The sequence below is a fragment of the Octopus sinensis genome, linkage group LG6 (genome assembly GCF_006345805.1).
Source record: "Octopus sinensis linkage group LG6, ASM634580v1, whole genome shotgun sequence".
Classification (NCBI taxonomy): domain Eukaryota; kingdom Metazoa; phylum Mollusca; class Cephalopoda; order Octopoda; family Octopodidae; genus Octopus; species Octopus sinensis.
The window spans coordinates 106756706-106771156 of NC_043002.1; the positions used below are offsets into that span (position 1 = coordinate 106756706).

Below are 14451 nucleotides of genomic sequence, written 5' to 3' on the forward strand. Positions count from 1 at the left end.
CCGTGCTACCACGGGCTGGACAGTTCGACTGGGGTCTGGGAAGCCAGGATGCTGCACCAGGCTCCAGTCTGATCTGGCAGTTTTTCTACAGCTGGATATCCTTCCTAACGCCAACCACTCCACGAGAGTAGTGGGTGCTTTTTACGTACCACCAGCACAGGTGCCAGGGGAGACTGGCAGCGGACACGATCGGTTGGTGCTTTTTACGTGCCACTGGCACAGAAGCCAGTCTAGATATGCATACATTTATGTATATAAATAAAAATGTCAATGTTTTTATCCTACTTAATATGAATGTATTATTAGAATGCTGTATGCTGTTGTGTTTGCCTTGTGAGACCCTCTCATAGAGATCTACAGTGCTATTCCGTATTAATGCTGCTTCTGTCACTAATATTTATCTTTTAATAAAGCCAGCTGTCTATTTGTGACATCAATGGCTGAACAGTCACTGTTATTCTATATATCAGCAGTAAGATTTGGCTGGCATAGGGTGAGTGGATGCCTGCCACTGAAGACGTGCATGTATAATGAAATTACATGATTCAGCTGTTCTGGTACTCATGCCAGATGATTGTCATCTGCTAGCTATATTTGTCATTTCTCTTTGTACATTTACATGAGAGGATCTCGCAAGGTGAATGCTGCTGTATATGGCATTCTAATATGTATGGTATAAAGATTGTCATTGGGTATTAACACTGCTTCCATTGCTAAGAGTTTTATACTTATATATCTGTATTAAATGCACACACAGCTATACAACACAACATGTTAAAGCCATTTTCTTTGCTAAAGCAGTGATGGTTATCCTTCTGTATATTCTGTGTAATGATTGGGTTATGTTGTGTATCTGGATAATATGCATTTTGATTGTTGCAGCAGCAGCAGCAGTAGTAATGATATTAATAATATTAATAATAATAGTGATGATGATGATAATAATAATAATGATATTAATAATAATAATAATGATGATAATAGTAATAATAATAATGATGATAATAATAATAATAATAATAATAATAATGATAATAATACTAATGATGATAATAATAATAATAATAATTATAATGATAATGATGATGATGATGATAATAATAATGATGCTGATGATAATTGCTGTTGTTTCAGTCTGTGGAAAGTGGTAAAGACTCCTTCCTTGTATCGTTGTGTTATGGACTCAGTTTGCTGGGACGTCGAGCCCTGTGTACAGCGTCACACAACGGGGCATCAGTGGGGTGAGTGCTGACCTTTCATTACTACTACTGCTGCCACCACCACCTCCACTCATTTTTCACCTCATCTTCTCATCTAGCCTGCCTCATCTTCTCATCCTCCCACTCGTCTCACTCCTTACACTCTTCCTTCTCCTCCTCTCCTTCCTCCTCTTCTTCCTCCTCTTCTTCCTCCTCCTCTCCTTCCGCCTCCTCTCCTTCCTCCTCCTCTCCTTCCCCCTCTCCTGCCTCCTCCTCTCCTTCCCCCTCTTCTGCCTCCTCCTCTCCTTCCTCCTCTGACGTCACCTGTTCATCTAACTTGTTCCACTTCTCTCTTTTCCAGAGTTGATTATTTCCTCTTCCGTCTTCACGCCCTCTTCAAAGGAGACTTCCGTGTGACATCATCACGCGATGAATGGGTTGTGAAAGATGTGGAGCTTCTCCGTAGAGTTGTGGCCCCTGCACTGCGCATGTCCCTTAAACTACATCAAGTAAGTACCTTCGATTATTTCTGTGTCACCCCTGTTCATACTGATGAAAACATTAAAAGTTCAAATTCCTTTGATTCAACACTTTACCTATCTTTATTCTACCTAGATGTGTAATATTACTAGCATTGTTTTATGTTCCTTAGACAAGACACACCACTCTGCTGTTATGTACAATGTTACCCACAATTCTTTGCATCAGTATCTCATTTCTTCTGGTGATGAAGACCAACTTTCTGTCTTTCAGGATCATTTTGCCTCATCTGATGAATATGATGATCTCCAAGTTTTATACAATGCTATCAGTAATTATGAAAAAAATATGGTCATCTCTCATGAAGCCGACCCAGCATGGCGCAATGCTGTCCTCTCCAACACAAACTCTTTGCTTGCTCTGCGACATGTCTTTGATGAAGAATTAGATGAATACAAAATTATAATGTTGAATAAAAGATATCTGTCATTCCGGATTGTCAAAGTAAGTGTAGCTCTTATTCATTCGTTAGCCTCTGCTGAAGCTGTTATTGATCGGCTCATATGGCCATACTCCAAGTACCCACTTCTAGTATAGTTGCTATCTTGGCTTTATGATGTCTACATGTCCATACCCCCAGGTCCCCCTCACCCCTCCCTCCCTGTCAAACAGGAATATACCATCATCACCAACTTCTACTGCAACCGCTAATGACATCTATGACTTTATATAGTGTTTTTGCATCCGCTTTTCCATGATGGCATGTGTTGGATGGGACTTTTTGATCCGGTGTTTTGCAGCTAATTGCCTTACCTGAGGTCAACCTTTTCAGTGATGTCTTACATGACACAATGATACAGAGTGGTTATTTTAAAAACTGGGAAACAAATGGTACAAGAACAGCATGGCTGTGTGGTTAAGAAGGTTGCTTCTCAACTTCATGGTTTTGGGTTCAGTTCCAGTGTTGCCCCTTGGGAAAATGTCTTCTACTATATTATAGCCATGGGCAGTATGTATTTTCAACTACATACATATATATATAGTATGGCTTAGTGGTTAGGGTGTTGCACTCATAATTGGGAGTTTGTGGTTTCGATTCCCAGACTGGGTGTTGTGTTGTGTTCTTGAACAAAGCACTTCATTTCACGTTGCTCTGTGATCATTTCATCATCTGACAAATGTCACATGGTGCACCTGTGCAGGTAATATCGATTTGATGGAGGGAGTGAGCTTACGCGAACACAAACATTTGATCACTATAAGCAAATCAATGTATGTGTGTACTTGTGTATGTGTATGTGTCTCCATGTCACAAGATTGTTGTCCCCATCGTACAAGTGGTTGCATGTGTTTCTAGTTCATCATGGAAACATATCCAGCCACAGGGAAATATTTGTTTGGAAACAGTTGAAGGTTGGCAATAGGAATTTCTGTCGGCCTGTAGAAAATTGCTCAACAAATTCTGGTTGAGCCAAGCCTTGAAAGATCCCTTTCAACATAACATCATCATCATTATCATCATCGTTTAACGTCCGTTTTCCATGCTAGCATGGGTTGGAAGGTTTGACTGGGGTTTGGGAAGCTAGGAGGCTGCACCAGGCTCCTGTCTGATCTGGCAGTGCTTCTACAGCTGGATGCCCTTCCTAACGCCAACCATTCCATGAGTGTAGTGGGTGCTTTTTACATGCCACTGGCACAGGTACCAGTGGAGGCTGGCAATGGCCACGATTGGTTGGTGCTTTTTACTTGCCACCAGCACGGAAGCAAGTCAAGGCGGTGCTAGCATCAGCCACATACAGATGGTGCTTTTTTACGTGCCAGGGGAGGCTGGCAATGACCACGATCGGTTGGTGCTAACCATGGCTGTGCTAGCAGCTTGACCTGATTATCATTTAGTGACTGACGTGTTGTTATTGGCTACAGTTTGTAAATACAGTCTAACTCTTATTTACATTATTTACATTTGACAGATATTTGTCCTCGTCTTATTTGTTGTTAACACAACGTTTCAGCTGGTATACCCTCCAGCCTTCATCAGGTGTCTTGGGGAAATTTCGAACCTGGGTTCTCATTCCAAAGGTATTAACGACGACGCCGTGGTTATCTCATTCTTGCTCACAACATCATAAGCGGAAAGTGTTACCTCTCGAAAGAGCTGTTCTTCACTCCTGCTCCAGAGCGTCGGCTGCAGGGTCATTCCGAAAAGCTCTATCTGCGACGATTTCATCTCAATCGAAGGAAAGGGGCTTTCTCCTTCCGGGTTGCGGATCCGTGGAATAAGCTGCCGGACGAGATGGTGAAGATGCCGACGACTGCTTTGTTCAAAGTCTCCCTTGACCACAAGTGGCCTGAACCCTGTACATAACTTCATGTCCCCTTACATGGCCTCGCTTTTTGCTTTTTGAGCTAAAAAATTAACTAACTAACTAACTAATGACAAACAAGATGAGGACAAATATCCGTCAAATGTAAATAATGTACATAATTTGTCATCTCTTGAATATAGAACTGTATTCCCTCTGTTGTTCTTGTTGTTTAGGTGAATAGGGAATGTGTGCGAGGGTTGTGGGCTGGACAACAACAAGAACTGATTTTCCTCCGCAATCGAAACCCTGAACGAGGCAGCATACAGAATGCAAAGCAGGCTCTTCGCAACATGATCAACTCATCATGTGACCAGCCCATTGGATACCCGATCTATGTGTCTCCACTCACTACATCGTATTCCTCAACACACGAGCAGCTGGCCACCATCATAGGAGGAGAGTTCTTGCTTTCAAATGTCAAAAGTTTCTTTAAAAACTTATGGTTCAGGTAAGACCTTTTAATTTTTCTCCTCTGTCTCTTTTGTAGTTATTTAGCCCCAGGTTAGCCTTGATTAAGCAGACCTGTGATCAAAAACATTCCAGTCGTGATCAACTTGTCTTTTTTTTTTTACTTTGTGGCATTGTCATCATCATCATCATCATTGTTTAATGTCTGCTTTCCATGCTGGCATGGGTTGGACAGTTTGACTGAGGATTGGTGAGCCAGAGGCTGCACCAGGCTCAGTCTGATCTGGCAAAGTTTCTACAGCTGGATACCCTTACTAATGCCAACCACTCCGAGAGTGTAGTGGGTTCTTTTACATGATACTGACACAAGGGCCAGTCAGGCAGTTCTGGCAACGACCATACTCAAAAGGTGTATTTTACATGCTACCTGCATGGGAGCCAGTCTGGCAGCACTGGTAACAACCACACTTGAATGTTGTTTTTTCACGTGCCACTGGCACATGTGCCAGTAAGGCAATGCTGGCAATGATCACGCTCAAATGGTGCTTTTCACGTGCATCTAGATTTACAATACCCAATGTGTTCTTCCTTTTTAGAAACTGTAGGGTTTGATATGAGGGGCAAATGGGTGTTATTTCTAGCTAGTCAAACAACCATCTAGAAGCTTTTTCAGTTATTTGAAATAAATTATTGTAAATGAGGAAGATGAATGAATAGTTTTCAAGTTTAATTAAAACATGATTATAATATATTATAACTAGAAAAGCACTCTGAGAGTGCAGACCTCCACCAAGCATTTCCACCCATATACACACACGCTGAAAATTGCCCAATTTCCCAAACCAACGCTGGCAAAAACATAACCTCCTTAGCAGGGGTTAAAAAAAAATAACACAGCCATATGATTTAAAAAGAAAACCCTTTAAAAACAGGAATCATTTGAAGCAGTTATAATACATCATTGACAACAGCAAGCTAGTTTCACTATACAACTAAAAAGAAACAACAATTACCTAAAACTTGAGTGATACACACACAACGCGAGTAAAATTACTAATAGAGAAACGAAAATAAACTTTGGAAACAGCAACACCACCATAGGTTACATGGAGATGAATGTGTTTTCAAGGGAGATAATCAAAGAACATAACATTGTAATATTTCATGTAAAGTAAATATAACAAATGAAAAATCCTTCAAGAATCCATAAAAATTCCTGGATCACTACCAAAATTTCATCATCTGTTCCGTATGTCATTACCAACTTTTCCTGCAAGTTTCATCAAATCTTTATATATAAAACTGAAGTTGTGTGTGTGTGTCTGTCTACTCCCGATTTAGATTCCTAACTACTCCCACATTTTGCGGTGCAGTTTAACCAAAAGCGGGTATCTTATAGTTGTGATTCATATTGAGCCCTTCTGGGTATTAGCGCGTGTCTACGATGAGTCTATGATTTAAAAAAAAATTTACCATCATTTTTCCGCATTTTTAATGCATTTTTGCTCGGTTTATATAAGGGAAGTAACTCTCTAAAAATGCTTATATAGTTATTTCCCTTACAAACCCGAGCAACGCCAGGCGATACTGCTAGTACCATATACAACTTTTTGAGTTTATTGCACACAGATGGTCAGGTGGACAAACCAATGCCAATGAAAACATAACCTCCTTCCTTGGTGGAGGTAATATTATTATAATAAATTATAATAAATAGTATTATACAGGTACAACACAGACTTTCTAAATGCTGATTGTCTGGAGTGTCTTACAATCTGCTTTAATTTCATCATCATCATCATCGTTTCCATGAACAGGAACTTCAACTTCCTCTGACAACCAAACTGGTTTACTGGTATCTTGCACAGTACAGTATCAATAAGCTTGTATCTTTTATACTAATGTAGAGGTATCGGTATTTCTTTTAATTATTTAAGTAAATTTTATATTTGTGTAAATGTAGAGTGTTGACGAAGGTGACCATCCCTAATTTGGAAAAATCCGTAATCCAGAAAGACTCTGGAACCAGAGGTTTTGGAAAATCAGTGTTGAATGTATTGTAATACTGTAGTATTAAAGATAAAACTTGTGGGATGTCATTATTTTAAGTTATTGTTAGTTATTTTCATTTCACACATGAGACATTGCTATTTTCTTTGGTCATTTTAACATCTGGAAGTCTGTTTGACATCTGGTAGTTTGTTTGACTGTTAAGGTCTTATAAGACTGAAACATGTCCAAAGTTATCACTGTTCTGATAAATATCTGACTCCCCATTTAATTTAAATTCCAGTGTTGTCTCCTCGGCCCTTATTTTCATAAACAGTATTACTCATTCAGTCAATAATGATTCTGTCTTGTTTAAAATGATAATTTAAATTCAAGTTTTTTGATTTTACTACATTTACTGCATGGTTTGTGATTTTTTTATACAGAATGTGTTAGGTAGGAGCAGGGGTGTTGACTGGAATAATGGTGCATCGCTGGATGTCTGAGATTGCAGACATTTTATTGGCTTTTTGTAGATGGAGAGAGCCAATAGCCTCTTCGGACTTTATAAAACTGAAGAAATAGAAGAGGGGAGTCAGATATTTATCAGAACAGTGACAACTTTGGACATGTTTCAGTCTTATGAGACCTTAACTGTCAAACAGACTTCCAGATGTTAAAATCACTGAAGAAAATATCAATGTCTCATGAGTGCAAGTTCTTGTATGCTGTTGGGGCTGGAGTTGGCAAGGGTTGAGGAAGACTGGTTGGGCTGGGTCTGTAGAAGAGGATTTTGTAGAGCAATGATAGGAAGAGGAGTGATTGTAACTAGAAGTAGAGGCTGTTATGCCTGACTCTGGAGCTAAGTTACTAACTAATCTTTTCTACTCTGGGCACGAGGCCTGAAATTTGTGGGGAGGGAGGCCAGTCGATTAGATTGACACCAGTATGCAACTGGTACTTAATTTAAAAGGCGGTGAGCTGGCAGAAACGTTAGCACGCCGGGCGAAATGCGTAGCCGTATTCCCTCTGCCGTTACGTTCTGAGTTCAAATTCTGCCGAGGTCGACTTTGCCTTTCATCCTTTCGGGGTCGATAAATTAAGTACCAGTTACGCACTGGGGTCGATATAATCGACTTAATCCGTTTGTCTGTCCTTGTTTATCCTCTCTGTGTTTAGCCCCTTGTGGGTAGTAAAGAAACAGGTACTTAATTTATCAACCCAGAAAGGATGAAAGGCAAAGTCGACCTCGGCGGAATTCAAACTCACAACGTAAAGACAGACGAAATACTGCTAAGCATTTCGCTCGTCGTGCTAATGTTTCTGCCTAACTAATGTTGTCATAGTGATGATGCTATTTATGGTTGCTGTTTTTTTTTTGTTATTTACAGAATGCGTCGGCACTGTGGTGCCAGCTGTGCAGGAAGAAGTTCTGGTTTCCAAGAAGAAGCGACCTACACCAGCGCCTGCACCCATGCTGCTGCAGCTGTGCAACTTGGTATGGTTTGTTAAGGCATCTGTCTTTATGTATGTGTGTGTGTGTGTGTGCATCATGATGTTATCCTATGAAAGTTAAATCACCACAACACCCTCACCTGTTCACTCTTTGACCATCACTACCACCACACACCACTACCCACACACAAGTTATACACACACACACACACATACACACACACACATGTATATAGACAAGTGCACAATCTCCTACACACAATACCTATTTCTTCACTACCCACAAGGGGCTACACACAGAGGGGACAAACAAGGACAGACAAACGGATTAAGTTGATTATATCGACCCCAGTGCGTATCTGGTACTTATTTAATCGACCCCGAAAGGATACAAGGCAAAGTTGACCTTGGCGGAATTTGAACTCAGAACGTAGCGGCAGACGAAATACCGCTAAGCGTTTTGCCTGGCGTGCTAATGTCTCTGCCAGCTCGCCGCCTTATCCCACACGCTATACCACTACACCAATACATACACGTAAGGCCACCACCCCTATCAATCATACACCCTCTACCACTACCACAAATGCATACAGTATCACAACACACACACACACACACACACACACACATACTAGCATTATCATATATGTTACCACCACACCCTGTGTGTGTGTCTCTACACTCTATAAACCAGTGTGGGAGCCTCTATGTTGTTGGTTAATCTGCTAGAAGTAGCAGCCAAATCTCCCACAAATCACAGTTTACCATTTAAAAAGATGATGGCATTAGATATAGTCCTAGATGCAATGTGCCTGAATAGAAGACTATATAGACATGCTTTGGATGTCTGTGTTCACAGCTCTGCTCTTGACTGGGCTGACCTGGGGCTAAACACCACCATCACCACCCATACAACCTTACAATCTGTTACTCTCTCTCTTTCTCTCTCTCTGTCTGTCCCTCTCTCTCTCTCTCCACTGCACTTCCCCTACCTCTACCTTTCCTCTCTCTCCCCAGGTTCAATGCGTTCCAACTCCAACAGTGCACCACCAACCACTGGTGCACCATCAGTAGGCGGTGGAGCGGCAACAACAGGTAGTGGTGCTGTGTCACCTAGCAACCAGTCTGACATCACACTGCAGAACCTAACCAACAGTCACAACAGTAAGTTGAGCTCACCTGCTGCTGTTACCACGGCAACAACCACACCAACATCAACAGCAACAACAACCCCTTCTATAACGGCTCTCCTTGATAGCAGGAGCAGCAGCAGTGGTAATGGTGTACCTGCTACTGCACCCACTGCACCTACTGTTGTAACTAGCACTGCCCCTGGTTCAAACCCTGTCAACACCACCACTAAAGAACCAACCATCTCACAACGGGTTAGAGTAAGTATTTGTACTTTCACCTTTATGTATTTTAGGGTATATTGTGTGTGTGGTGTTTGTATACTTTGTGTGTTTTTATGATGTGTGTGTATGTATATATATTGTTTTTTGTATTTATATTCGTGTGGCATCGTCCGTTTTTCTGTCCTTGTTTCGTATACATTCAATCCTTTTTCCAAGAAATCTAATGCTCATAGCTTAGTTTTTCCTTGGAGCTGGCCGGATCGGAGCGATCTCAAGATTAATCAGCCGAAATTGTGAGGATGATCCGGTTCTTGACTGAAGATTGAAGGCTTTGAATGTCCCGTCTGTGTTTATTGTATCGTCTTCTAAATGTTTTGCATTCTTGTCCCAGTTTGCATTTTTTTACATATATATATATATATATATATATATAATCATCGCCATCATCATCAGTGTTTAACGTCCGTTTTCCATGCTGGCATGGGTTGGAAGAGTTTCTACAGCTTGATGCCCTTCCTAACGCCAACCACTCTGAGAGTGTAGTGGGTGCTTTTCACGTGTCACTGGCATGGGCCAGAGGAGCTGGCATCAGCCACATTCGGATGGTGCTTTTTACGTGCTACCAGCATGGGGGTCACAACTACAATTTCCATTTGACTTGATTTTGATATTGATGATGTTGTTGTGTATATATATATATATTATATATATATATATATATATATATATATAGTGTACATGTGTATACATTATGAATATATATGTACAGTATATTGTGTTTGTGTCTGAGTATTCACTTGTCTTTGCTCCCATGAACTGGGAATAGCACCCCATACATGTGTGTGTAGTGTATATACGTGTGTATCTGTGTTATTATTCATTCACAATATCTAAATTGTACACGTCTGTCTGTTTATCTCTTTCACAGATAATGGATCCCAGCCAAATGTATGACAATATGAACCTAGGCCGTCGTATCGATGTTCAGTGGCCCCGTGACGATTGGAAACAAAATGGAGGCAAAAGTGGTTGGAATGGCTGGACACCCACAAAGGGATTAGAGGGCACTATTGTACATCGATGGGTCCCGTGTCACCGTGACCCTGTCTGCAGGTCCCATGTTGACTACACCATCCTGTTAGTTCAGGTTGGCTCTGACAAATATGTACCAATAGCCGATGGTGGTGTGATGCACTTGGGTGTCGAAGTTTGACCACGGTCCACTGCTGCTTCTGCGGTGTTTTCAGACTGCAACCTCATCAACTGGCCAAACATGGATGCCACCGATGGATGTCAGCTTGACCTGACCTGATCTGACCTCGGTTGACCTGGCCTCAGTTTGGCAATAAAGCATCAGAAGAAATCTTAACTGAACACAAGAAGTTGACAAAAAAAAAACAATTTGGGGGTCCAGAGTTATGGCAGTGAGATTATCTGGCAAACAAGGGTCACATCTTTATTATAATTATTATAATAATGATAATTATTATTATTATAGACGATGTGTTGATGTTGACCTAAACTATAGAAAGACAGTCTCGGCCCCTTTATGATCTCCCAGCTCAGTACCTCATTGTTCATTCCTGTTTGGCAGGCAATACCAGTAATACATGGAGCTTCAATCAACTGACCCTTCCACCTCTCTGTACAAAATTTGGTTTTCTGCCATGGACAAAAGCTACTATTATTATTATTATTATGATCATTATTATTATCATTATTATTATTATTACTACTACTACTAATAATTGTTATTTTTTGATATCTGTCAATCACCATGATATGGTGTTAAGTTTGTTCTGCAAACCAAGTCTGTGATAGGGTTTCAATTCCCAGTTGGATCCCTGTCATGTTATGGAACTAATGACACTGTGAAAGGCATGACCATCATAACATCTCATTTTCTTCCCCCTAACCCTAGTAATCTAAGGTGCCATGCCAATCTATGAAATCATTATTACAATTATTATTTTTATTATTAAAAAAAACATGAAGTTAAAACTGTACCATTCCTTGTTTGGTTGGCAAACATTTAGAATGGACATGAAAGAAATGTTTAAGATGGGAGACTGTATTTGTCCTCCTGTCTCTCTCCCACCACAACAAGGGGCCATTCGACACTTTCTCACCACCCCGTTGAACATAACACACACACACACACACACACACACACACAGGGCTGACGGTTTTGTCTGGTGGTGAAAGATCTCAGTTTAATCACAAATAACAACATTGACCATGATGATGATGATGGTGGTGGCGGTGGCGGTGACTTGGAATTACGGAGAAGTGATGATGATGATGATGATGATGATGGTGCTGTTGATGATGGTAGTAATGATGATGATGATGGTGATGATGAAATATCAGAGACAACAATAAATAAAATGGTTTATTAAATTTGTACAGACTTGTGAGTGTGTGTATTGGTGATGTATATAGATTAAAACTAGACAAAATGTGTGTGTATGTATGTGTATATATTACTTATACAAAGGCTTGAAAAATGAGTGTTTATATGTATATATATATGTGTGTGTGTATATATATATGTATATTTGTGTGATGTGTGTGTGTGTGTATGTATGTACATACACAAACACCTAAACATTAAATCAGGAAAGATGAGGGTTGCATATGGAATAAAGCTATCTCTGGGTCATTTGCTCCTCCTCTCCTCCAACCACCACCACCACCACCACCATCATCATCATTCTCATTGCCCACATCCTGACTCTCCCTTGTGAAGTCCTTCCTGGGGATCAAACCTCTCTCTACAGTTTTATTCACTTGGATGAACAAATATTAAAATTGTTTTACTCTCTCTTCTTTGTCTGATTTGTGAGTCTTGTCTTTCGACACAAGGTCAATGTGACCCTTGTGTGAAAAGGGGTGGATAAGTAAAACCTGAATCCCTGTCATAGGGGTCACTACATACTGAATGGGGGTCATTGAATGACTTTATATAAGCTATGACTGTCTTTCCAGCAATTTGATTCAGCTGATGATATTGGAGTTATTTCTCTTGTTTGTTATTTACAGATTTTAAACACCTTTGGGGGAAGTTTTTTTCTTCTAATTGCAAGGGCAATCTTAGTTTTCATCTTACTATATTACACACGTAACACATTCTGCTCTATGTGTATTTTGTATATTGAATTTCCTCTCAACCATACTCTTGATATGTGGAGGCGCAATGGCCCAGTGGTTAGGGCAGCAGACTCGCGGTCGTAAAATCACGGTTTCCATTCCCAGTCTGGGCGTTGTCAGTGTTTATTGAATGAAAACACCTAAAGCCCCGCGAGGCTCCAGCAGAGGGTGGTGGTGAACCTTGATGTACTCTTCCACCACAACTTTCTCTCACTCATTCTTCCTGTTTCTGTTGTACCTGTATTTCAAAGGGCCAGCCTTGTCACACTCTGTGTAATGCTGAATCTCCCCCGAGAACTACGTTAAGGGTACACACGTGTCTGTGGAAGTGCTCAGCCACTTGCATGTTAATTTCATGAGCAGGCTGTTCCATTGACTGGTTCAACTGGAACCCTCGTTGTCGTAATCAATGGAGTGCCACAAAAAAAATTCTTGATATATAAAGTTGAACTGTGGGCCAAGGAATAAATTGTACACAGTGTAGCCATGATAATCCATGGAAGTTCAATGTCTAATGAGCTCACCATCAGGCTGATGGTTGAGGCAGACATTGCTCAGATGTTCTGTAGGAGTTTAGTAGTAAGAATGCGCATGAAATATCGTGGCACTCCATCAGTTACGACAAGGGTTCCAGTTGATCCAATCGACGGAACAGCCTGTTCATGAAATCAATGTCAAGTGGCTGAGCACTCCACAGACACGTGTACCTTTAATGTAGTTCTCAGGGAGATTCAATGTGACACGGGGTGTGATAAGGCTGGCCCTTTGAAATACAGGTACAAGAGAAACAGGAAGAAAGTGTGAGAGAATGTTGTGGTGAAAGAGTACAGCAGCTTTCGCCACCATCCCCTGCTGGAGACTCATGGAGCTTTAGGTGTTTTTGCTCAATAAATACTCACAACGCCCAGTCTGGGAATCAAAACTGCAGTCTTATGACCGCGTGTCTGCTGCCCTAACCACTGGGCCATTGCATCCCCACACATAGAATATATTCCTTGAAGGCTTTTTGGTAGTTGATAACATCTGTTACCAAGGTGAACTATCTAGCAGTGGTGGTTGGGGTATCAAAAGCCTAGCAAGAGGCTGGCTCAGGGAGCCAAGATTGCTGTTGACAGTAGAGTTTTTCTCTGAGTGAAAAGCAGATTGTATGAAGCTTGGGTACAAAGTGTGATTTTTGTTTTTATGGTAGTGAGATGGTCTTAAATGTAGAGGATTTGCAAAGACGAGAAATAAAGTGAGCTGCATGTGTTATGTTGGTGTGAATGAACAACAAAGTACAAATGCGTTGAGGAAAACTTGGCATAAGAACAATCGGACGTGTGCTGGAACAGGCATGAGGTGGATGTCGCTTGTATAAAGAAGTCCAGAGCACTCAAAGTGGTTGGAACCTGTGAAAGGTGAAGACCAAAAAAGACAGGAAGATGATGACGAACAACTATGAAGGTTAACAGCCTAATACTGGAGAAGATCCATCCATGAAACTTAATGAATTTGCTTTTCTACTCTAGGCACAAGGCCCTAAATTTTGGGGAAGGGAGTCAGTCGATTAGATCGATGCCAGTACGCAACTGGTACTTAATTTATCAACCCTGAAAGGATGAAAGGCAAAGTCGACCTCGGCGGAATTTGAACTCAGAACATAAAGACAGGTGAAATACCTATTTCTTTACTACCCACAAATGGCTAAACACAGATGGGTCAAATAAACGGATTAAGTCGATTACATCGACCCCAGTGTGTAGCTGATACTTAATTTTATCAACCCTGAAAGGATGAAAGGCAAAGTCGACTTCGGCAGAGTTTGAACTCAGGACGTAGTGGCAGATGAAATACCTATTTCTTTACTACCCACAAGGGGCTACACACAGAGGGGACAAACAAGGACAGACAAATGAATTAAGGATGAAAGGCAAAGTCGACCTCGGCGGAATTTGAACTCAGAACGTAGCGCCAGACGAAATACCGCTAAGCATTTCGCCCGGTGTGCTAACGCTTCTGCCAGCTCACCGCCTTAAACTTAATGAATATTAAGTCTTTGATAGTGATGGA

The 14451-nt window shown here is 41.0% G+C and overlaps 1 protein-coding gene across 8 annotated transcripts in view; it reads left to right on the plus strand.

Annotated features, from left to right (window-relative positions):
* The window catches only part of LOC115213412 (pecanex-like protein 1), a 113285-nt gene extending 102032 nt beyond the window's left edge, over nt 1–11253 (plus strand). For all 8 annotated transcript variants that reach the window (XM_029782365.2, XM_029782367.2, XM_029782368.2 and 5 more), the window contains 7 exons: nt 1135–1241; nt 1561–1708; nt 1953–2183; nt 4219–4493; nt 7834–7940; nt 8915–9288; nt 10181–11253. In XM_029782365.2, the coding sequence (XP_029638225.1) occupies nt 1135–1241; nt 1561–1708; nt 1953–2183; nt 4219–4493; nt 7834–7940; nt 8915–9288; nt 10181–10465 (1527 nt within the window). In that variant the 3' untranslated portion in view covers nt 10466–11253. The remainder of the gene's footprint in view (nt 1–1134; nt 1242–1560; nt 1709–1952; nt 2184–4218; nt 4494–7833; nt 7941–8914; nt 9289–10180) is intronic.
* The last annotated feature ends 3198 nt before the right edge of the window (nt 11254–14451 follow it).